Raw genomic sequence first — 23,608 nt, 5'->3', positions numbered from 1 at the left:
CCAGAAATAAATGATAATGGTGGTAATAATAATCACAAAACAGGATCACTTTTCACTACAAATGGCTGTGGGTATTTACTGCATTTCTTTGTTTGTGGTTACTTCCAAAATGGTACCCTACTGTATATCTTACATAGTGTTTTGACCAGACTAGAGGTTGACCGATTAATCGGCATGGCCAATTTAATTAGGGCCGATTTTCAAGTTTTCATAACAGTCGGTAATCAGCATTTTTGGACGCTGATTTTGGCCAATTACATTGCACTCCACGAGGAAACTGTGTGGCAGGCTGACCACCTGTTATGTGAGTGCAGCAAGGAGCCAAGTTAAGTTGCTAGCTAGCATTGATTGTTTTTTATAAGATAAATGTAATCTTAACATAATCACTAGTAAACTACACATGGTTGTGTGATATTACTAGTTTAACTAGCTTGTCCTGCGTTGCAAATAATCAATGCGGTGCCTGTTAATTTATCATCGAATCACAGCCTACTTCGCCAAACGGGTGATGATTTAACACACGCATTCGGGAAAAAAGCACTGTCGTCGCACCAATGTACTTAACCATAAACATCAATCCCTTTCTTAAAATCAATGCCTTTCTTAAAATATACACAAGTATAGTATTTTTTTTTAAACCTGCATATTTAGCTAAAATAAATTAATGTTAGCAGGCAATATTAACTAGGGAAATTGTGCCACTTCTCTTGAATTCTGTGCAAGCAGAGTCAGGGAATATGCAGCAGTTTGGGCTGCTTGGCTCGTTACAAGTGTGAACTGTGTGAAGACCATTTCTTCCTAACAAAGATCGTAATTAATTTGCCAGAATTTTACATAATGATGACATAACATTGAAGGTTGTGCAATGTAACAGCAATTTTTAGACTTATGGATGTCACCCGTTCGATAAAATACGGAACGGTTCCGTATTTCACTGAAATAATAAACATTTTGTTTTCGAAATTGTAGTTTCCGGATTTGACCAAGTTAATGACCTAAGGCTCGTATTTCTGTGTGTTTTATTATATTATAATTAAGTCTATGATTTGATATTTGATAGAGCAGTCTGACTGCATGGTGGTTGGCAGCAGCAGGCTCGTAAGCATTCATTCAAACCGCACTTTCCTGTGTTTGCCAGCAGCTCTTCGCAATGGTTGGAGCACAGCGCTTTGCACTTTTACTTTCAGCTCCAACACAGTGTTTTTGCATTATTTAAACCAAATTGAACATGTTTCAATATTTATTTGAGACTAAATAGATTTTATTTATGTATTATATTAAGTTAATTAAGTGTTCATTCAGTATTTTTGTAATTGTCATTATTATAAATATATAAATAAAAATCAGCCGATTTTAATCGGTATCTGCTTTTTTTGGTCCTCCAATAATCGATATCGGTATCGGCGTTGAAAAATCATAATCAGTCAAACCCCTATGGGCTCTGGTCAAAGTAGTACACTAAATAGATAAAAGGGTGTAATTTGGTACGTAGCCTGGGTCTTATACCAAGTCACAGTTTTAAGATGTGATAACAATATACCCACTAGCTAGGGACATGACGTGTGCTCAGTATCTATAGTATGGGGTTTTGTTTATGGACTCATAGAGGAAGTGGCTGTTGGAAGAGACCAAGGTTTACCAGGCATACATCCTTTTCCTAGCTGGGTCGTGATCAGGAGAACGCAGCGTACTGAATATTGTAGATAGAAATGCCATGAATAGAGCTCACATGATTCCTAGGAAGCTAGTCTATTTTGTGGTGATGGCTTTGGATTGGATAGGAGGAAACGAGTACTGTGGGGGGGGGTGTAAAGGAGAGAGGAACATGGTCAATGGGTGTGATGTGGGCGGATGAAAGGAAGATTTTGAGAGTAGCCTATTAGAAAGGTCATACAGAGAGTACTTTGCGTGCAAGTGTGTGTGTGTGGGTCTGTTAGTGTGCAAGCGTGTGTCTCAAGAGATTTTCCCACGTTGTTTATATGGTTTCTTTTCAACCAGAAAATGTTGTCATGAAGACATCACGTTCCAAATTCTGCCAGCTGGAATGGTTCTTACAGGGAAGTGTTTCCAAACTGCCTTCTGAAGGGACACGTTGTGCTTATGTCAGTGTGCTCTTTCTGAGGCTTGTTGATGAGTAATGTTCTCATGCAGACAACGGCCCATTACGACCCTCCCCACTGTAGGATCTAAAAGGGTTGGAAGTTGGAACAGGTCACAGATGGAACCTAACATTTACCTTTAGAGAGAATGTTGTTTAGATGAGTTGGGAAGTTCATTGTTTGGAATGTCATCCCCGAGCTCGTCTTCCATACAAGCCAGTCTAGCATGAGGGCATTCTTAGAATTAGTGTCATACAGAGACTGTTATGGAGTTATCTGTGATGAGGAGAGTGCTTTTAACTGGCAGAGGTATGTGGTATGTTAAGGGCTTTGGTGAGGAGCGCGCTGGTGTTTCTATGCAACGAAGTTTGTATTCACAGAAGACCGTTAATGTAGTTGAGGGAAGGTTGAAGAACTGATTCTCTTTCCCATGGATCTAGGTTTAAAATAATGAAGGTTAACGCAACGTAATAATTCCATGCTGAGCATTCGAAAACAAACACATTCATTAGACCAGTGCATTAGACCATTCAACACATTTAAATAAATAGAATGGCAGTAAAACAGTTATGCTATGTGTTTGAGTAGTTAGCTGAAATACACTACGGTTGTGTTTTCTTTTCTACTTTGATGGCAAACTTTCTGTATGGCTACCATTCACTCCGTCATTTTCGCTCCGGCGCTGGTCCAATGAATTTGTTTCATTTCTAACACTTCTGCTTTGAATTATTATGTTGTCTTAAATTTAGTTGCTTTTAACCTCTGGGTTATGTGGGACGCTAGCGTCCCACCTGGCCAAAAGCCGGTGAAAATGCAGAGCGCCAAATTCAAATAAATTACTATAAAAATCAGACTTTCATGAAATCACACATGTAAGAATCCAAATTACAGCTACACTTGTTTTGAAATCTGACATGTTGGCTGGATTCACAAAGGCTTTTCAGGCGAAAGCAAACTATTGCTATTATCTGAGGCTATTATCTGAGGGTAGCACCTCCGTAAACAAAGAGAAAGCATATTTCAACCCTGCTGGCGCGACGCAAAACACAGAAATAATACCTTTGACGAGCTTCTTTTGTTGGCACTCCAATATGTCCCATAAACATCACAAATGGTCCTTTTTGTTCGATTAATTACTTCGATATATATCCAAAATGTCCATTTATTTGGCACATTTGATCCAGCAAAACAGCGGTTCCAACTTGCGCAACGTGAATACAAAATATCTCAAAAGTTACCTGTAAACTTTGCCAAAACATTTCAAACTACTTTTGTAATACAACTTTAGGTATTTTTTATCGTAAATAATCAAAAAAATTGAAGATGATCTGTGAAAATACTGCCCCCTGTCACCAAGAAATGAACCTAACCATGCATGAGGAAGTTATTTAGATTTGCCTGTGTAACTCAAACATTACTGTAGTTATCCATTGTTAAATAAACACTGTGTGTGTCGTGCTTGTGCGTGTGGTATGTTATAACCTGAGAAGGTTAATTAAACACAAGGATTTGGATCCATCCCCTGACGCTCCTGTATTTAGTCTGCTGCTCAGGGGGATCTCTCTCCTTTTTCCATTCTTCTCCCTCTCTCTCATGTGTGGCCTGGTTGTTTTCTCTAATACATTCCTTCATTCCAAGTCGGTACTGATGTGATGTCCTGTAACTTCTCTGTACTGCTTACTCTCTTTCTCTTATTTTTGTATTCATCTTCTATTATTATTGATGCAAACTCTTTTCTTCCTTTCTTCCCCATGCAGATGTCCAGCTACAAGCGCGCAACATTTGAGGAGGAGGAGGCGGCAGAAAACCCAGCCGATGGCGGCATGTCTCCGGACAGTGTGGAGGTCAGTCTGAGCTCATTGGTTGATGTGTGGGGGTCAGAGGTCAATGAAAATGGAGAGGCCACACAATGTCAGTGTGTTTATTATAGGACTAGGGTGAATTCGACTTGTACGCCGATCATGGGTCAGTTTTTCATTTTCCCCACTAATGGCTAAGGTACCTAGGGGAAACTTCACCCCGGAGCCTTATTACACAGAATCTGGGCTTAAACTCCTGTTCTATTAGCCCAACAATGAGAAACAGAAAATACTTAATCAAAGTATGATGTTATGTGGGAAACCATAAAAAAGGAAGAACAATGGATTTGTGAACAATGGATTTGTCATGTCTGTCTCTTGCTTTCTCTTGAATTTGGTCCCTGAAATGTCATTGTAAACAGTCAGAACTAAGTGTCATCATAGATGACAGAGCCCAGTGACACATAGATGTACAGTACTGATTTTAGAGGACATTATTGTCTGAGGAAAAGTGTGTAGAAGGTTCAGTGGATTATTACTACAGATGAACAGTAGTAGCACATTACCTTTAGACATGTAATGTGTGCAGAGCCTGTAGTCCAGCGGTATAGCACCTGGCTAGTAACAGGGATTGCCATTGAGGGTTGCCTTATTGCCCGTAGCAATTGAACTTGCAGTTGATCAAGTTGAGCCTGCTCTGTGGTTGCCCCATTGGGCAGGTAATAAAACAAGTTAAAACCAAACGGCAAAGAATTCCAATAGCCTTAAACTGAAATTTCTGGTTCCTCCTCATTGTTTAAGTGAAACAATTCATAGCATTTATGGCAGTTGGGAAAGTTGAGTCTGCTCTGAGAATTGTTTTACTGATAACAACCAAAATACAAATAATTCCAAAACATTAAGAACACCTGCTCTTTCCATGACATAGACTGACCAGGTGAATCAAGGTGAAAGCTATAATCCCTTATTTATGTCACTTGTCAAATCCTCTTCAATCAGTGTAGATAAAGGGGAGGAGACAGGTTAAAGAATGCTTTTTTTTTAGCCTTCAGACAGTTGAGACATGGATTGTGGAACCCAATATTAGGAATGTGGTCTTAATGTTTGGTATACTTAGTGTATATGGCACTTCTGGGTGTAAATAGCTCATTTACATTTTCAGGCAAGTGATCATAATGCTCGTGCAACCAAAAAAATACTCCTGGCTTATGCGATTAGGAGGTGTCTTTCAGACTCTAATGTCAGTCTCTGAATCACATACTGTATGCTACCCCATTTTAAATTGACATTTTAGTAATTTAGCAGACACTCTTATCCAGAGCAGCTTACAGTTAGTGCATTCTTCTTAAGACGGCTAGGTTATCAGAACTCACGATAAGACCCAGATGCAGACAGCTAGAATCACAGATGGTTATTGACCCAAACAGGGGGAAGGCAAAAGACAGGTCAAGGGCAGGCAGAGGTCCATAATCCAGGGCAGAGTCAGTAAGGTACAGAACGGCAGGCAGGCTCGGGGTCAGGGCAGGCAGAATTGTCAGAACCGGGGAAATTAGGAAACATAAACTTGAGAAAATGGGAAACACGCTGGTAAGACCTGACAAGACGAACTAGCAACAGAGAACACAGATATAAATGCAAAGGGGATAATGGGGAAGATGGGCGACACCTGGGGGGTTGGAGACAAGCACAAAGACAGGTGAAACCGATCAGGGTGTGACATAGGTGGGACAACTACATAGCTCAGTTATAGTAAGTTAATTGTTCCTCAATAAAGTAGCTATCAGCAAAGTTAGTGTTAGTAATTTCATATTTATTTTTAATCCCCACCCGAGACCGGGGTTCAACCCCCACATCCTCTCTTACTGAGTGCAAAACAATGTCATTGTTTACATTTTTTTTAAACTACACTAAATTGATACTTCATAGTAGTGCCTCGTGACAGAGTGAATGCCAAATCGAGAGCTGGCCAGTGATCAGTCAGGTGCTTCTACACCTGCATTGCTTGCTGTTTGGGGTTTTAGGCTGGGTTTCTGTACAGCACTTTGAGATATCAGCTGATGTACGAAGGGCTATATAAATAAATTTGATTTGATCATGCGAAATTGGGTTCTCGGTTCCGAGATTAACCTCATAGCGGTATTTAATTCATTAGAAAGTCACTCGGAAAGAGGAATGGAGGCTTAAAATGTGTATATATATATTTTTTTATATATTCAGGCAGGTGGGAAAAAACTGTAGGAAGGGTGAACACAGGAATCATGTGCAGGGAGTGTTAGAACTCCACCACAGTTCTGTATGAATGGAGGCCCTCTTGACTATGTCTGTGGTACTTGTGATGTGATGTCATCCCATCCCATCCTCTCTTCTGTCTCTGACTCATGTATTTCCACAGGTTGGCTTCCGGAAGGGCGGCATCCAGCTCCTCAGTCCCCTGGGCAGGAGGACGCAGATGGAGGTGGTGCTGGCTGGCGTGCTGCTTGCCTCTCTCCTCGCCCTGTTCGGATGTGCCGTCACACTGGGCATACGCTACAACAAAGGTGAGAGGCTTTTGGTTACACGCACTCACGCATGCATGCAAATACACATTCACACATGAGCACACACACGTGTTACGTCTTTTATAATACGGCTTATAATATGTTATGGTCTCTCTGTGTATCAACATTTCAACTGGCTGGTGTTTAGCAGTATCGTGATGAATGATTATTAAGACATTATGGGGCCATACATGCTTGTGACAAAAGTCTTGTGACAATGCAGGCTTTATAAAGCATTACAGAATTCTGTTTTTCTACCTTGACACCAGACCCAGCGCGGAGCCTGTGTCTGACCGAGGCCTGTATTACGGTGGCCAGTAAGATCGTAGAGGCCCTGGACCGCAGCGCCGACCCCTGCCAAGACTTCTACCAGTATGCCTGCGGGGGCTGGGTCCGCAAGAACCCCCTCCCTGATGGACGCTCTCGCTGGAGCACCTTTAACAGCATCTGGGACCAGAACCAGGCTGTCCTTAAACACCTGCTGGGTGAGTTGGAACCAAACACATGCACACACATGCACAAACATACCGTATTACCATATAAAAATTTGGAAGTAATCTACTGATTAGTGATACAATTTGGTGACAGTTGAGTGTCTAAACGTGTCTGAACAGGATTGTTGTCTGAAAAGCATCGAAACAATGTTTTGTATTGATGGGGAAATGAAGGTGTTGTAATGTAAAAGATAAATGCGAACTTCATCGTCTAAACATCACACAGAAAACATCCACAGCCAAACTCATTTCATAAATCAGTCAAAATAGCAGGTTGTGCTGACGAAAAACAAAATGTAAGTTAGCGACCTAACAGCTAGACTTGTTTATAATGTACCACATCTCTGGTGAGCACAAGGAAATATAATATTGTTTCGAAAAGAGGTAAGCTAACAGCAGATATGTTCTTTATTATGGCAGCCATGTTTGTTTATGTTTGACAAGTGAAAACTCCCATTCTCATGCCCCCATTCTCATCGACGGGCTGCAGTGGAGCAGGTTGAGAGCTTCAAGTTCCTTGGTGTCCACATCACCAACAAACTAACATGGTCCAAGCACACCAAGACAGTCGTGAAGAGGGCACGACCAAACCTATTCCCCCTCAGGAAACTGAAAATATTTGGCATGGGTCCTCAGATCCTCAAAAGGTTCTACAGCTGCACCATCAAGAGCATCCTGGCTGGTTGCATCACTGCCTGGAATGGCAACTGCTCGGCCTCCGACCACAAGGCACTACAGAGGGTAGTGTGTACGGCCGAAGCTTCCTGCCATCCAGGACCTCTATACAAGGCGGTGTCAGGAAGGCCCTAAAAAATGTCAAAGAATCCAGCCACCCTATTCGTAGACTGTTCTCTCTACTACCGCAGGGCAAGCGGTACCAGAGCTTGGTACCGTAAGTCTAGGTCCAAGAGGCTTCTAAACAGCTTCTACCCCCAAGCCATAAGACTCCTGAACATCTAATCAAATGGCTACCCAGAATTCTCTGGATTTATGGTGCTTTCAAGACAACTGGGAACTCTGAGGGGGGAAAAAACTAATATAGAATCATGATGTTAGTGATCTTCAGGTTGCAGCTCTAGAAAGAGGTCTGAGTTCTCGACTTGGAATTCCGAGTTGGATGACCGTTCAAAATGTATTTTCCCAGTCGGAGCAAATTTTTCCAGTTGTCTTGAACTCACTGAAGTCTGAGATTTCCCAGTTCAGAGTTTCCAGTTGTTTTGAACACGGCAGAAGTCATGCTGATATATTCAACCTTTTCTGGCCCATGGTGTTATATGTTAATGTTTAGCCTTTTAAGCTTGAAAAGAAAGAGACCCTTAAACCCAGACGTGGACCACACACCCACTCCACTGAAGCAGGCTTGTGATTGCTTTGCAAGCTTAGTTAGCCACCGATTCCTTCCAATACACTCATTGTTGAATTTGTGATTTCCTTGTGTAATGTTAATGGCCAATGAGCACCGATACATTTTATCTAGAATTTCTCTTCATATGACAAGGATTGAACAGGATTTGCCAGTAAATTGTCGACATGATTCATGATGACGACTGCTTGTCTAGCTTGCTAGCTAAGGTTTAGAGAGTATGATGTTGACATGATCAGTCCAATCAAAGCTATGGTAGGTATAACGTGATTTCACGTTGCCAATGACCTTGAGCTTTCCTGGATGGGCACTTCTAATGTAACCATGGCAGCACCAAAGGGGCTTGAATTTTCAAGCTTTCCCCATAGATGTTGCCGTTACGTAATGACAGAACACTGATCCAATCACGGTGCAACTAGAAAACATTACCAACCCCCCTGCTCAGTATTTTCCGCTGCCTGCCCCACCACCACAGAAAGCACTGAGCTAGGCTGAAACACCTGCATTTTGGAGCTTCCTTACTCAAGAAAGCAAAAAAGAGACCATGTTTGTATTGTATTAACTTTAATAACTCTATTTTTTTTTACATTGTTTGCAAACTAATGTGAGACACAATACCAAAATAACATACAAGACAGACAACAAAGAAACAAACAAAACCAATTTTATTGATTTATTTATATTTAGCTAAACAGATGGGGCCCAAAACAGGCCCTGAATGACAGGTCATCACTGACCGGTACTTCTTGCCGTGTGGCAGCACAGAAAATAGTGTATGGCTTGGGTGGTTGGGGTCTTTGACAATTTTCTGGGCCTTCTTTTCACACCGCCTGATATAGAGGTCCTGGATGGCAGGGAACTCGGCCTCAGTGATGTACTAGGCTGTCCGCACAACTCTCTGTAGCATAGCGCCATGCGATCGAGGGCGGTGCTATTGCCATACCAAGCAGTGATGCAGCCAGTCAATATGCTCTGTGGTACAGCTGTAGAACCTTTTCAGGATTTGAGGGACCATGACAAACTTTTTCAACCTCCTGAGTGGGAGAGGCCCTGTCGAGCCTTCTTCACGACTGTGCGTGTGTGTTTGGATCATTTTAAGTCTTTAGTGATTTGAACATAGAGGAACTTGAAGCTGTCTACCTGCTCCACTGCCACCCCATTGATGTGGATGGGGATGTGCTCGCCCCCCGTTTCCTGTAGTCCACGATCAGCTCCTTGGTCTTGCTGATGTTGAGGGAGAAGTTGTTGCTCTGGCACCACACTGCTAGGTCACAGACCTCCCTGTAGGCTGACTCACCATTGCCGGTGATCAGGCCTACCACCGTCGTGTCGTCAGCAAACTTGATGATGATGTTGGAATCGTGCATGTCAACACAGTCGTAAACAGGGAGTACAGGAGGGAACTAAGAACACACCCCTGTGGAGCCCTTGTGTTAAGGGTCAGCATGGTGGAGGGGATGTTGCCTACCCTCACCACCTGGGGTTGACCCGTCAGGTAGTCCAGGATCCAGTTGCAGAGGGAAGTGTTCAGAGTCCTAAACTTGGAGGGGATAATGGTGTTGAACACTAAGCTGTAGTCAATGAACAGCATTCTCGCATAAGAGGAATGCCTATCTAGGTGGGTGAGGGCAGTGTGGAGAGCAATTGAGATTGCGTCATCTATGGATCTATTGGGGCGGTATGCAAATTGGAGTTGGTCTAGGGTGGTTGGGATGGTGGAGTTAATGTTTATGATTACCAGCCACTCAAAGAACTTCAGATGACAGAAGTGAGTGCTACAGGGCGGTAATTATTGTGGCATGAACCCTTAGAGTTCTTAGGAACAGGGATGATTGTGGTCATTTTAAAACATGTGGGTATTACAGACTGGGACAAGGAGAGGTTGAAAACCGTGAATATGCCTGCCAGCTGATCTGCTCATGCTCTGAGAGTGCACCCTGGACTACTTTCGGGGCCCACGACCTTGCGGGTGTTGACCTGATTTAAAGACCCTTCTCACATCGGCCTCGGAGAGCGAGATCACCCAGTCCTCTGAGTCGGTGACAGCCCTCTCATCCGGCTCAATGTTGTCAAAGCGTGCATTGAGTTTGTCTGGTAGAGAGACATCGTTGGGCAGATCATGGTTGGGTCTTCCTTTGTAATCAGTAATGGACTCTAGCCCCTGCCACATGCGTTGGGCGTCGGAGCCTGTGTAATATAATTCCACTTTATTCCTATATTGTCCTTTTGCTCATTTGGTGACTCTGTGGAGGTCATAGCGGGCCTTCTTGTAGTTAACCCTGATGCTACGACGAAGACAGGAATGTCTATGATAGCTCTGTGTGCGGTAGTCCTGCTCTGCATTTGCTAATGAAGCTGGTGACGGAGGTGGTTAGCTCGTCGACGTTATCGGCAGAGTCTTGGAACACATTCCAATCAACGCTAGCAAAGCAGTCCTGTAGCATACCCTCTGATTCTGGTGACCATTTCTCAACGGAGCGAATTGTGGGTACTTCCTGTTCCAGCTTCTGCTTGTAAACAGGAAGCAAGTCATACGGAGTCATGACGGAGTCATGATCTGATTTGCCGAATGGCGGATGAGGGGGGGCCTTGTATGCTTGCTTGTGGGTAGAGTAGCAGTTGTCTAGGACTTTATCGCCCCTAGTGGCATTGGAGACGTGTTGATGGAAGTTGGGTATCACGTGTCTTAGGGACGCCAAATTAAAATCACTGGCAACCAGAAAGGCAGCCTCTGGATGTAGGGTTTCCTGCTTGTTTATAGCCATTTACAGTTCATTAAGCGTCAGCTTGTTATTTTTATTGTCCTGAGGTAGAATGTATACAGCAGTCACGATAACAGCTGAAAACTCCCTCGGGGGTAGAAGGGTCGGCATTTGACCACCAGGTATTCCAAGAAGGGTGAACAGTGAGTCGACACTTCCACCGTGCTGGAATTAGTACACCAGTTGGAGTTGAAGAAGAGGCAAACCCCTCCCCCCTTCAATTTCCACAACTCCACTGTCCTGTCCACCCGGTGAATGGAGAATCCATAGCCGTATCTTGTCTGAGAGACATGTTTCCGAAAAGCAAAGAATATTGCAGTTCCAAGAGACCCCTTGCAAGCAAATCCACGATCGGAGGTCATCCATCTTATTGTCATGTGACTTAGCCAGTAGAATGGAGGGAAGAGGTGGCCGGTTTTCCCTTTGCCTTAATCTCACCAGGATATGCCCCCTCTCTTGCCTCTGTAACACCGGCATTTCCTCTTGGGTAGCCCGAGAATTGGGTTGGAATTACAGAAAGAGCCCAGGGCAGATGAGTCTAAGTAGAAGCCGGATTTGGGGTAAGTAACTGCCGATCTGATGGTCAAGATTTGTTGTTGGTTGTAAGAGATAATAGCAGATACATTTTGTGAAAAAAAGAGTAAAAATAAACAACAAAATAATCACAAAACAGCAAAGTTGGGTCTGAGCTTACAAAACGGAAGCCATCCAGTTTTGTCAGCGGGGTTGTAAGCGGTTGTAACTTGTGTAGTTGTGCTGCCTACTTGGCAATGGCCTAATAACGGGCTTGTTTTCCAAGGGAAATTTGTGGTGTTTCTTGGTCGCATTTTATTCTGCGTTGTGTTAAATGATGCAATGTGATTGCACTAATTTTCACTTAAATATGTTGGGGTATTTTTACTGGAAAATGTTGGTCCAGCCATTTTTACTCATGCCCAGCCACACAGCAATTTTTGCCTACGCCACTGGAGCAGGCTAGTCAGCATTTACAGTACGTTGTGTTTTTTTAGGCCAGCTGATTCAGCTTGTCTTGCTAAGTGGGCAGAACAGGGATGTATACCAAATGGCACCCTATTCCCTTTATAGTGCTTTTTACTAGGGCCCTTGTGTACTATAAATGGAATAGAGTGGGACACAGACCTGGGAATGCAGGCCACTCACAGTGCAGTTCTGATGAATACCTGGCTACCTCCGGTGCCAGGCATTGTAAATGTACCTTTTCACTTGTCTGACCGCTTGCATGCTGACGAGTTTCTCACACAACTGGCCTATCTGGGTGATGTTTTTTCTCGCCTGAATGATCTGAATCTAGGAACTATATTCAATGTGCGGGACAAAATTGAGGCTATGATTAAGAAGTTGGAGCTCCCCTCTGTCTGCATTACGAAGGACAACACAGAGGTCTTTCCATCATTGTATGATTTTTTTGTGTGCAAATGAACTCAAGATTACATACAATGTCAAATGTGATATAGCAAAGCACCTGAGTGAGTTGGGTGTGCTGTTACGCAGGTACTTTCCCGAAACGGATGACACAAACAACTGGATTCGTTATCCCTTTCATGCCCCTCCTCCAGTCCACTTACCGATATGTGAACAGGAGAGTCTCATTGAAATTGCAACAAGCGGTTCTGTGAAAACTTAATTTAATCAGAAGCCACTGCCAGATTTCTGGATCAGACTGCACTCAGAGTATCCTGCCTTGGCACTGTTAAGACACGGATGCCCTTTGCAACCATGTACCTACACTACCGTTCAAAAGTTTGGGGTCACTTAGAAATGTTCTTGTTTTTGAAAGAAAATATACATTTTTGTTAATTAAAATAACATCAAATTGATCAGAATTAAAGTGTAGACATTGTTAATGCTGTAAATGACTATTGTAGCTGGAAATGGCAGATTCTTTTTTCTTCTGGAATATCTACATAGGTGTACAGTAACCATCAATCCTGTGTTCCAATGGCACGTTGTGTTAGCTTATCCAAGTTTATCATTTTAAAAGGCTAATTGATCGTCAGAAAACCCTTTTGCAATTATATTAGCACAGCTGAAACCGATTTAAAGAAGCAATGAAACCATCTTTCTTTAGACTGGTTGAGCATCTGGAGCATCAGCATCAAGCTAGACTCTCTAATGTACTTGTCCTCTTGCTCAGTTGTGCACCGGGGCCTCCCACTCTTTCTATCCTGGTTAGGACCAGTTTGCGCTGTTCTGTGAAGGGAGTAGTACACAGCGTTGTACGAGATCTTCAATTTCTTGGCAATTTCTCGCATGGAATAGCCTTCATTTCTCAGAACAAGAATAGACTGACGAGTTTCAGAAGAAAGTTGCTTCTTTAAATCAGAAAAAAAAAAATCAGTTGTGCTAACAATTGCAAAGGGGTTTTCTAATGATCATTTAGCCTTTTAAAATGATAAACTTGGATTAGCTAACACAGCGTGCCATTGGAACACAGGAGTAATGGTTACTGTACACCTATGTACACCAACACACTGACACTGACTCAACTCCAGCCACTTTAATAATGGGAATTGATGGGAAATGATGTAAATATATCACTAGCCACTTTAAACAATGCTACCTTATATAATGTTACTTACCCTACATTATTCATCTCATATGCATACGTATATACTGTACTCTATATCATCGACTGTATCCTTATGTAATACATGTATCACTAGCCACTTTAACTATGCCACTTTGTTTACATACTCATCTCATATGTATATACTGTACTCGATACCATCTACTGTATCTTGCCTATGCTGCTCTGTACCATCACTCATTCATATATCCTTATGTACATATTCTTTATCCCCTTACACTGTGTACAAGACAGTAGTTTTGGAACTGTTAGTTAGATTACTTGTTGCTTATTACTGCATTGTCGGAACTAGAAGCACAAGCATTTCGCTACACTCGCATTAACATCTGCTAACCATGTGTATGTGACAAATAAAATTTGATTTGATTTGATTTAGATATTCCAGAAGAAAAAATAATCTGCCATTTCCAGCTACAATAGTCATTTACAACATTAACAATGTCTACACTGTATTTCTGATCCATTTGATGTTATTTTAATGGATAAAAAAAGGACATTTCTAAGTGACCCCAAACTTGAACGGTAGTGTATGTGAGAGTGGATTCTCGACTTTCACTGGCATGAAAACTAAATACAGGCACAGACTGTGTGGAAAATGATTTAAGACTGAGAATCTCTCCAATACAACCCAACATTGCAGAGTTATGTGCATCCTTTCAAACACACCCTTCTCATTAACCCGTGGTGATTTATTCACAATTTTAAATAAATAGAAAAATGATTGATTATTATTTGTGCCCTGGTCCTATAAAAGCTCTTTGTCACGTCCCACAAGCCAGGTTGTGACAAACTCACACTCATTCTTATATTTAATAAATGTATAGTGTGGGTGTGGCAGGCTTACAATGATGGCAAAAAAACAACATTTGAGAGTGCGCTGGCCCTGGTGCTAGAGGGGGTACGCAGCTGGAGGTTGAATGTTTGAAAGGGTACGGGACTATAAAACATTTGGGAACCACTGCTCCAGACCACCGCAAGGGGGAGTTAGAGGGATGATTTTGGGTCCCAAGGCGCTAATGTATCTCTACCTAAATGAATGAATTGTGCACGACTTCAAGCCGAGCTGTTATCCAACAATTATTATTATTATTAACCCTGCATTATACTTATATAAAGGCCCCTTAGGGGCTTACATTTTGCATGTAAGGTTTTACATTTCTAACTCAATACCACAGGCAGATTTGCCCTAACGAAAAATGCATCAACAGTTCAAAAATATGTTCATTCATTATTAACCCTGCATTATAATTGTATAAAAGTCCCTTTAGATATTAATTTAGAATCCTCCAATCCTCAAATTTTTTATTAGATCTACAGGGACATTTTATTGATCTGCAAGTATTTGCATTTAGTGAGTTCCGAGAGCCATGTCAAACCAATTATTATTGGATTATTCACCATGACAACCACCTGTTAGTATAAAATTGAAAGTTATGTGTTTAAAAAAAACAATCAAATTCAATCATATATTTGTACCACCTATAGATGCTGTTTTATTATTTACAGTAGGGATGGACAGCTGGAGGCATTTTGTTTTTCACAAGGGTAGCAGGCTGTGAATTCTGCAAACAAGGTTTCCATGATGGGCTATTAACAGGACAATAGACTCTTCATACCTCCATTTATTTAAAAAAGGATGGTCTAATAGCTCGGCTAGGTGTAAAACAAAAAAAATCCCCCCAACTTGCAATGTATCAAGTGCTCTAAAGTAACATTTCTAATTCCAAACCTCATGCAACCTCACAATGTTGGATAAGCATATACTGTACAGTATTTGTTCATCAACATCTTTATGGTTTTGTTAATAAAATAAAGATAAAAATACTCTTTCAAAATGCAGATGTTTATTTCAACTACTGTACATCTCAGCTACATTTTAGTTCCACTTCCCCCCAGCTCCGCAAGCACGGGTAAAACCTTGCTAAGATGATCAATGTATTTGTTGCATTGTTGTATCCTCCCTCAAATACACAGGCATTGAGCATGTTGCTCTACCAAGGAGAGAAGGTAGCATCGAGACCAGAGAATGTCCCAAAACCTTGTACCATGTCCAAGAGAGAGGGTATAGACTCCACAGGGCTAGAGATGTATAAAAGATTGTCTACGTATAAGGGACACCATGTGAGTTATGTTGCCCCTTAATATTCCCTTAATCCTCTCCTCCACCCACAGGGCGATAACAAGAGCCTCAATAGCCATATCAAATAGGAAAGGGAATAAACAGCAACCCTGCCTGGCCCCCCTGTGGAGAGGGAAGTAGATGTAGGTAACATTGTTGATGCGAACAGAAGCCACTGGGGACGAGTATAAAATCTTAATTGAGGAAAGGAATGAGAGGCCAAACCCAAATCTTTCTAGTACTGTAAATGGATATTCCCACTCAACCCAGTCGAAAGCCTTTTCAGCATCAAGAGAGATGACAACCTCTGGCTGTAGAGTTGAGTGTGCAGAATAAAGAATGTTAAATAGCCGGCGCATATTGTATAAAGATTGCCTACCTGAGATAAATCCGGTTTGGTCAGAGCTAATTATATTAGGCATCACTGTATCTAAATGGTGCAAGAGGACATTAAGTGAGTATTTTATAATCGCAGCACAGAAGGCTTATACAGCGTTGTGAGCCACAGTCTAGGGATTCTTGTCTTTTTTTTTAAGCAAAACCAAAATAGCTTTACCGCTCTGCATGGACTGGATTGCCAGATTAGCTTCATCACTTATTGAGGCATCCATGTTGGTTTGTTCAGCTGAGTTGAGATGTGGGATGTCCACATTGTCTAGAAATGCATGCATAGGAGATGTGTCAGGAAGAGCCTCTGACGAGTAAAGAGCAGAATAGAATTGCTTAAGTTGATTGTTGATTTCTTTGGGATTAGTAGAAGTTAAATCAGCTGCAACACAGATTTCAGGTATGGTGCTGCTCGCAGCAGATTGTCGAACCTGGTGAGATAACAACTTGCAAGCTTTCTCGCCGTGTTCATAGAAATTTTGCCTCGACTTAAACAGAAGCTGCTCTGTTTGTTTGAAAGATTGTCAAATTCCGATTGGTGTATCAGTAGTTGAAGAGGCATATCTAGAATGAGTTGAGATACACTGCCGTTCCAAAGTTTGGGGCCACTTAGAAATGTCCTTGTTTTTTAAAGAAAATAAATGTTGGTCCGTTAACATAATATCAAATTGATCAGAAATACAGTGTCGACATTGTTAATGTTGTAAATGACTGTTGTACCTGGAAACGACTGATTTTTAATGGAATATCTACATAGGCGTACAGAGGCCCATTATCAGAAAGCATCACTCCTGTGTTCCAATGGCACGCTGTGTTAGCTAATCCAAGTTTATCATTTTAAAAGGCTAATTGATCATTAGAAAACCCCTTTGCAATTATATTAGCACAGCTGAAAACCTTTGTTTTGATTAAAGAAGCAATAAAACTTGCTGTCATAGTGTGGAGACCAAGGCACAGCGTGATATGAATACATATTTTTTAATTAACGAAGAACACTAAACAAACTAACAAAACGAACGTGAAGCTAATACAACGAGTGCTGACATGCAACTACACAGACAATAACCCACAAAACCAAAATGGAAATGGCAACCTAAATAGGATCCCCAATCAGAGACAACGATAAACAGCTGTTTCTGATTGGGATCCAATTCAGGCCACCATAATATAATAAACCTAGACTAACAAAACCCCTAGATATACAAAAAACCCTAGACAGGACAAACAAGCATACCCACCCTCGTCACACCCTGACCTGACCAAAATAAAACATAGAAAACTAAGGTCAGGGTGTGACACTTGCCTTCTTTAGACTAGTTGAGTATCTGGAGCATCAGCATTTGTGGGTTCGATTAAAGGATCAAAATGGACAGAAACAGCCCTTTCTTTCGAAACTTGTCAGTCTATTCTTGTACTGAGAAATGAAAGCTATTCCATGCGAGAAATTGCCAAGAAATTGAAGATCTCGGACAACGCTGTGTACTACTCCCTTCAAAGAACAGAGCAAACTGGATGGACAAAGAATGTGCTTTTCTTTCAAAAACAAGGACATTTCGAAGTGACGCCAAACTTTTGAATGGTAGTGTGGCTCCGATAAGTGTTTGGTGTGCTGTTTGTTGTCATACGCTGTGTATGAAATAATTCAGCCCCTTAGAAATGCTTTTAACGACTCCCACACAGTAGAGTGAGACACGTCAGGGGTGCAGTTGAGCTGATATGTATTTTTTAAAGGCACTACAGGATAGTAGTTTGTCAAGTCGCCACACGCATTGGGACACAGTTCTGTCCGGAAAGCGAATATCTAGCTGAACAGGGCTATGGTCTGAGATAATGATGCTGTGATATTGGCTATTAGTTACAAAAGGAAGAATTCTATGGTCCAGCAGGGAAAAGTCAAGCCTAGAGTATGAGCGGTGTACTGGAGAGAAAAAGGAGTACTGTTTAGCAGTGGGATTGCTCCTCCTGCATTGATCCCAAAAATTATATGATTCTAGAAATTAGTTGATTATTGCGCCTGATTTTGAAATCATATTGTTAGGGCTTCGGTCTGGATCTGTCTCGACCTGGATGCAATACACATTTGAAATCTCCGCCCACTATAAAATTATGAGTTAAGGTCAGGAAGTGTTGCAATGAGGTCAGAGAGAAATTGTGTTTCATACCAATTAGGACCATAGAGGTTAGCCAGAATAACCTGTGTGCTAAACAATTTCCTCATCACCTTAATATATCTGCCATTAGTATCTGAAATTACTCTGGAGGAGACAAACTGGGTGCATTTTCTGATAAGGATGGCTGCCCCTCTGGCCTTAGCACCAAAGTTGGAGTGAAATATTTGGTCTACCCATCCTCTCTAGTTTATCATGGTCGCTAGACCAGAAATGGGTCTCTTGGAGAAAAACAATGTCTGAACTTAAGGACTTAAGATGAGCGTAACACTCGGCTACACTTGACCACCTGGTTAATTCCTTTCACGTTCCAGCTGATAAATCATGTGGAGCCTAGAGTATATAGTAATCAGAAATGAATGTTAGTGCAATCACATGGCCAGTGTGCTGAAAGGTCAAAGTAATAAAATATAAAGAAAATAAAAAACTGCTAAGAACAACAAAATACTCAGAAGAAAAGCTTGGACCCCTATGCTGGCCTTCCCCCTGTTGGAAGGCTGCTATATTTACCTCTCCTAGACTAGAGCAAAATGCTACCATGTTAAACTGAACCTCTGTAGAGCTCTATCCAGGGCGAACATAATAAAGTTTAAACCGACGGAAGGGATTCTGGAGGGAACCACCTCAGTTATCTAAGATAACTTATGCATATTTAAAGTATAGTAAAACAATATATAAAACATGTGGTATATGTTGTCCCCCCTAGTGATATACACGGCTCAAAAAAATAAAGGAAACACTTAAACAACACAATGTAACTCCAAGTCAATCACACTTCTGTGAAATCAAACTGTCCACTTAGGAAGCAACACTGATTGACAATAAATGTCACATGCTGTTGTGCAAATGGAATAGATAACAGGTGGAAATTATAGGCAATTAGCAAGACACCCCCAATAAAGGAGTGGTTCTGCAGGTGGTGACCACAGACCTCTTCTCAGTTCCTATGCTTCCTGGGTGATGTTTTGGTCACTTTTGAATTATGGCAGTGCTTACACTCTAGTGGTAGCATGAGACGGAGTCTACAACCCACACAAGTGGCTCAGGTAGTGCAGCTCATCCAGGATGGCACATCAATGCGAGCTGTGGCAAGAAGGTTTGCTGTGTATGTCAGCGTAGTGTCCAGAGCATGGAGGCGCTACCAGGAGACAGGCCAGTACATCAGGAGACGTGGAGGAGGCCGAAGGAGGGCAACAACCCAGCAGCAGGACCGCTACCTCCGCCTTTGTGCAAGGAGGAGCAGGAGGAGCACTGCCAGAGCCCTGCAAAATGACCTCCAGCAGGCCACAAATGTCCATGTGTCTGCTCAAATGGTCAGAAACAGACTCCATGAGGGTGGTATGAGGGCCCGACGTCCACAGGTGGGGGTTGTGCTTACAGCCCAACACCGTGCAGGACGTTTGGCATTTGCCAGAGAACACCAAGATTGGCAAATTCGCCACTGGCGCCCTGTGCTCTTCACAGATGAAAGCAGGTTCACACTGAGCACATGTGACAGACGTAACAGAGTCTGGAGACACCGTGGAGAACGTTCTGCTGCCTGCAACATCCTCCAGCATGACCGGTTTGGCGGTGGGTCAGTCATGGTGTGGGGTGGCATTTCTTTGGGGGGCCGCACAGCCCTCCATGTGCTCGCCAGAGGTAGCCTGACTGCCATTAGGTACCGAGATGAGCTCCTCAGACCCCTTGTGAGACCATATGCTGGTGCGGTTGGCCCTGGGTTCCTCCTAATGCAAGACAATGCTAGACCTCATGTGGCTGGAGTGTGTCAGTAGTTCCTGCAAGAGGAAGGCATTGATGCTATGGACTGGCCCGCCCGTTCCCCAGACCTGAATCCAATTAAGCACATCTGGGGGGACATGTCTCGCTCCATCCACCAACGCCATGTTGTACCACAGACTGTCCAGGAGCATGCCCAGGCGTTGTAGGGAGGTCATACAGGCACGTCGAGGCCACACACACTACTGAGCCTAATTTTGACTTGTTTTAAGGACATTACATCAAAGTTGGATCAGCCTGTAGTGTGGTTTTCCACTTTAATTTTGAGTGTGACTCCAAATCCAGACCTCCATGGGTTGATAAATTTGATTTCCATTGATAATTTTTGTGTGATTTTGTTGTCAGCACATTCCACTACGTAAAGAAAAAATTATTTAATAAGAATATTTCATTAATTCAGATCTAGGATGTGTTATTTTAGTGTTCCCTTTATTTTTTGAGCAGTGTATGTCCCCCCTTAGGTAGCAACTTGGCTAATTATTACCCTGCCACCTAGCAACGTTGCTGTACAGCGCCAGCTAGTTGGTAAAAGCTAATTGTGCCATGTATTGTAAATAAAATGCTATTCAAACTATATTGTCCTTGTGAGAATGTCACCCTATACATGTCCATGTCCATGTATACATATACATGTCACCCTATACCATCCTTGTTCATAACGTTAAGTTACTGGATACATTTTTTTGGGGGGGGGGCAGCAGGGTGGATGCACGTTTCTAATCAAGATATGAATTCACTAGTTGGTCCTTGGTCGTGTTAGCATGTCTAGAGCAGGGTGACAGTATGTGCCCACAATGGCTAGTTAGTATTATGTTGCCTGTCCTCCTGTGGATGTAGGTGTGCGACAATGTATTCTTTGGCCTTGGTTGGGTCTAAGAAGGGAGTAATGATCTTCAGTACAGCTGGGTAAAGAATGCCGAACTAGGTGTCCAGACAGCGGTGTAGGAGCCCCCTCACCTCGTTGACTGACCTCTTCTTCATGACTGCCGCTGTGTGAATATGTGAATATTTTGCCTGTCGTGGGTGATGGGAGCCGCTCGCACTGTCTTACGGAAGACATCCTCCTTCTCCTGAAGGTAATGGAATTTAACTACTATGGGTCTGGGCGGATACCCATTCTTCGGTGCAGACTGTATGCTTCTGTGCGCACGGTCAAGTGTGGGGGCGTAATCGAGGCCTAGAATTTCCTGTAGCAGTTTAGCCATGAACAGGGTAAGCCGCATTCCGCCTACGGTCTCGAGTCCATCTCTCACGCCGAAAATGCAACCTTTCCACCAGCGCTGTCTGTTCTCAAGGTCCTCAACCTTGGAAGTGAGTTTGACGACATCTGATGATAGCTGGGTGACTTGCTCTTCCAGTGTCACCACTTTGTCTGAGTAAATATTTGCCCCATCTACCATGATATTCAGACGGGTGTCATGTCGCGCCAAGTATTCGTTAACGGAGTCAAACTTTATGTAGACCTCGGTGGCAAGAATAGCTATTTGTGCGGATAGGTCAGTGGATAATGACTCCACCTTAGACAGCACAGTCTGTTCAGATTTAATGATAGCTGCATTCCCATGGATAGTTCGGGGGGGATCAGAGTCTGTCAGCTGAGCCCGAGGCTTCAGCAGAGGCCTGCTCCTTTTTGACCCACGGCCGTTGTTGTCTCGACATTTTACGATTAGAAAGCCAAATATTTCAGGAAAAAAAGACAAATTAGTAAATTGGGTTTGATTCCAAATTGTTACAAAATGAACATGGGGGGGAGGTATTAATAATAAATTGTTCACCCTGGATCAGAGCACGGAGAAAACGCGTCTTTACATGTTGTTGCTCACCAGCGCCCCCCGGTTTACCGTTTTATCTCTGGATTCATTGTTGGAGTAGAGGACATTGTGCATTTCAGGGAAAATACCAACCTAATGTTTATATTCCAAGGACATATTAGCTAGCAACAGCAAGCTAGCTAGCTAAATTGCAATAAATGTTTAATGCTTTTCAACTTGTCCCCAAATGTAATATAATTGGTTCAGAGTTTGTTTTGATATTTCAACCTGAGTGTCCTGATCGTGTCTGGTGTGGGGGTACAAAATCAACATGCATGTGTCCGGTTTGATCAGCATGTCACATAATCACATTAACCTCTGTTCTCCTCCTCCTCATCCATCTTTTCATCTTCTTCTCTCCCCCTCTTTTTCTCTTCTACTTTAGAGAACGGCACATTCAACTCCAGCAGTGACGCTGAGAGGAAGACCCAGTTCTACTACCTGTCCTGTCTCAACGAGCAGCACATCGAGGAGCTGGGAGCCATGCCCCTCATTGACCTTATCGCAAAGGTCAGCTTTGCTTCAGACACCGCCCCCTTCACACACACACACACACACACACACACACACACACACACACACACACACACACACACACACACACACACACACTGCATCCCAATAAACTCTCATTTCTCCAAAAGTGTGTATACTTCAAGGATTTGAAAGGGAATGGTTTGTACATGGAAACTCCCTCTAGGCCAGTGGCTACCAACCTTTTCTGAGTCAAGATCCCTTTCTAAGTAAAAATGCAAGCCTATGCAACATTAATAAATGATAAACAGTTCTGTAGTAATGAGGTTTGTGCAGTAGGCTATAGACACAGTACATTTTCACTCCTTATTGGCTATGCTTGAATTGCCCTGCCAATATTGATCTTCTCAGACCACTGTATATGATCACACTGGTAACAGATAGCTGTGCCTCACAAGTAGTACAATCTGTTAAGTGAGCACAATATATATACAGTGGGGCAAAAAAGTATTTAGTCAGCCACCAATTGTGCAAGTTCTACCATTTAAAAATATGAGAGAGGCCTGTAATTTTCATCATAGGTACACTTCAACTATGACAGGCAAAATGAGAAAAAAAAATCCAGAAAATCACATAGGATTTTTAATGAATTTATTTGCAAATTATGGTGGAAAATAAGTATTTGGTCAATAACATGTTTATCTCAATACTTTGTTAAATACCCTTCAGGTCAAACGTTTTCTGTAAGTCTTCACAAGGTTTTCACACACTGTTGCTGGTATTTTGGCCCATTCCTCGATGCAGATCTCCTCTAGAGCAGTGATGTTTTGGGGCTGTTGCTGGGCAACACGGACTTTCAACTCCCTCCAAAGATTTTCTATGGGGTTGAGATCTGGAGACTGGCTAGGCCACTAGCCATGATGTTTCCACCCCATGCTTCACAGTAGGTATAGTGTTCTTTGGATGCAACTCAGCATTCTTTGTCCTCCAAATGCAACGAGTTGAGTTTTTACCAAAGAGTTATATTTTGGTTTGATCTGACCATATGACATTCTCCCAATCTTCTTCTGGATCATCCAAATGCTCTCTAGCAAACTTCAGACGGGCCTGGACATGTACTGGCTTAAGCAGGGGGACACGTCTGGCACTGCAGGATTTGAGTCCCTGGCGACAGTCTTCCCAGTCTGGTGCAGGTCTACAATTTTGTT

At 42.5% G+C, this 23,608-nt stretch overlaps 1 protein-coding gene across 5 annotated transcripts in view; it reads left to right on the top strand.

Moving 5' to 3' along the window:
- LOC110490062 (endothelin-converting enzyme 2) overlaps nucleotides 1–23,608 on the top strand; it is an 88,288-nt gene that overhangs the window by 25,329 nt on the left and 39,351 nt on the right. For all 5 annotated transcript variants that reach the window (XM_021563191.3, XM_021563190.3, XM_021563192.3 and 2 more), the window contains 4 exons: nucleotides 3,857–3,943; nucleotides 6,291–6,435; nucleotides 6,705–6,920; nucleotides 22,312–22,436. In XM_021563191.3, the coding sequence (XP_021418866.1) occupies nucleotides 3,857–3,943; nucleotides 6,291–6,435; nucleotides 6,705–6,920; nucleotides 22,312–22,436 (573 nt within the window). The remainder of the gene's footprint in view (nucleotides 1–3,856; nucleotides 3,944–6,290; nucleotides 6,436–6,704; nucleotides 6,921–22,311; nucleotides 22,437–23,608) is intronic.

This window comes from Oncorhynchus mykiss, chromosome 15, assembly GCF_057628025.1.
Source record: "Oncorhynchus mykiss isolate SJ-2025 chromosome 15, ASM5762802v1, whole genome shotgun sequence".
Lineage (NCBI taxonomy): Eukaryota > Metazoa > Chordata > Actinopteri > Salmoniformes > Salmonidae > Oncorhynchus > Oncorhynchus mykiss.
This window is presented reverse-complemented; position numbering and strand designations above follow the sequence as displayed.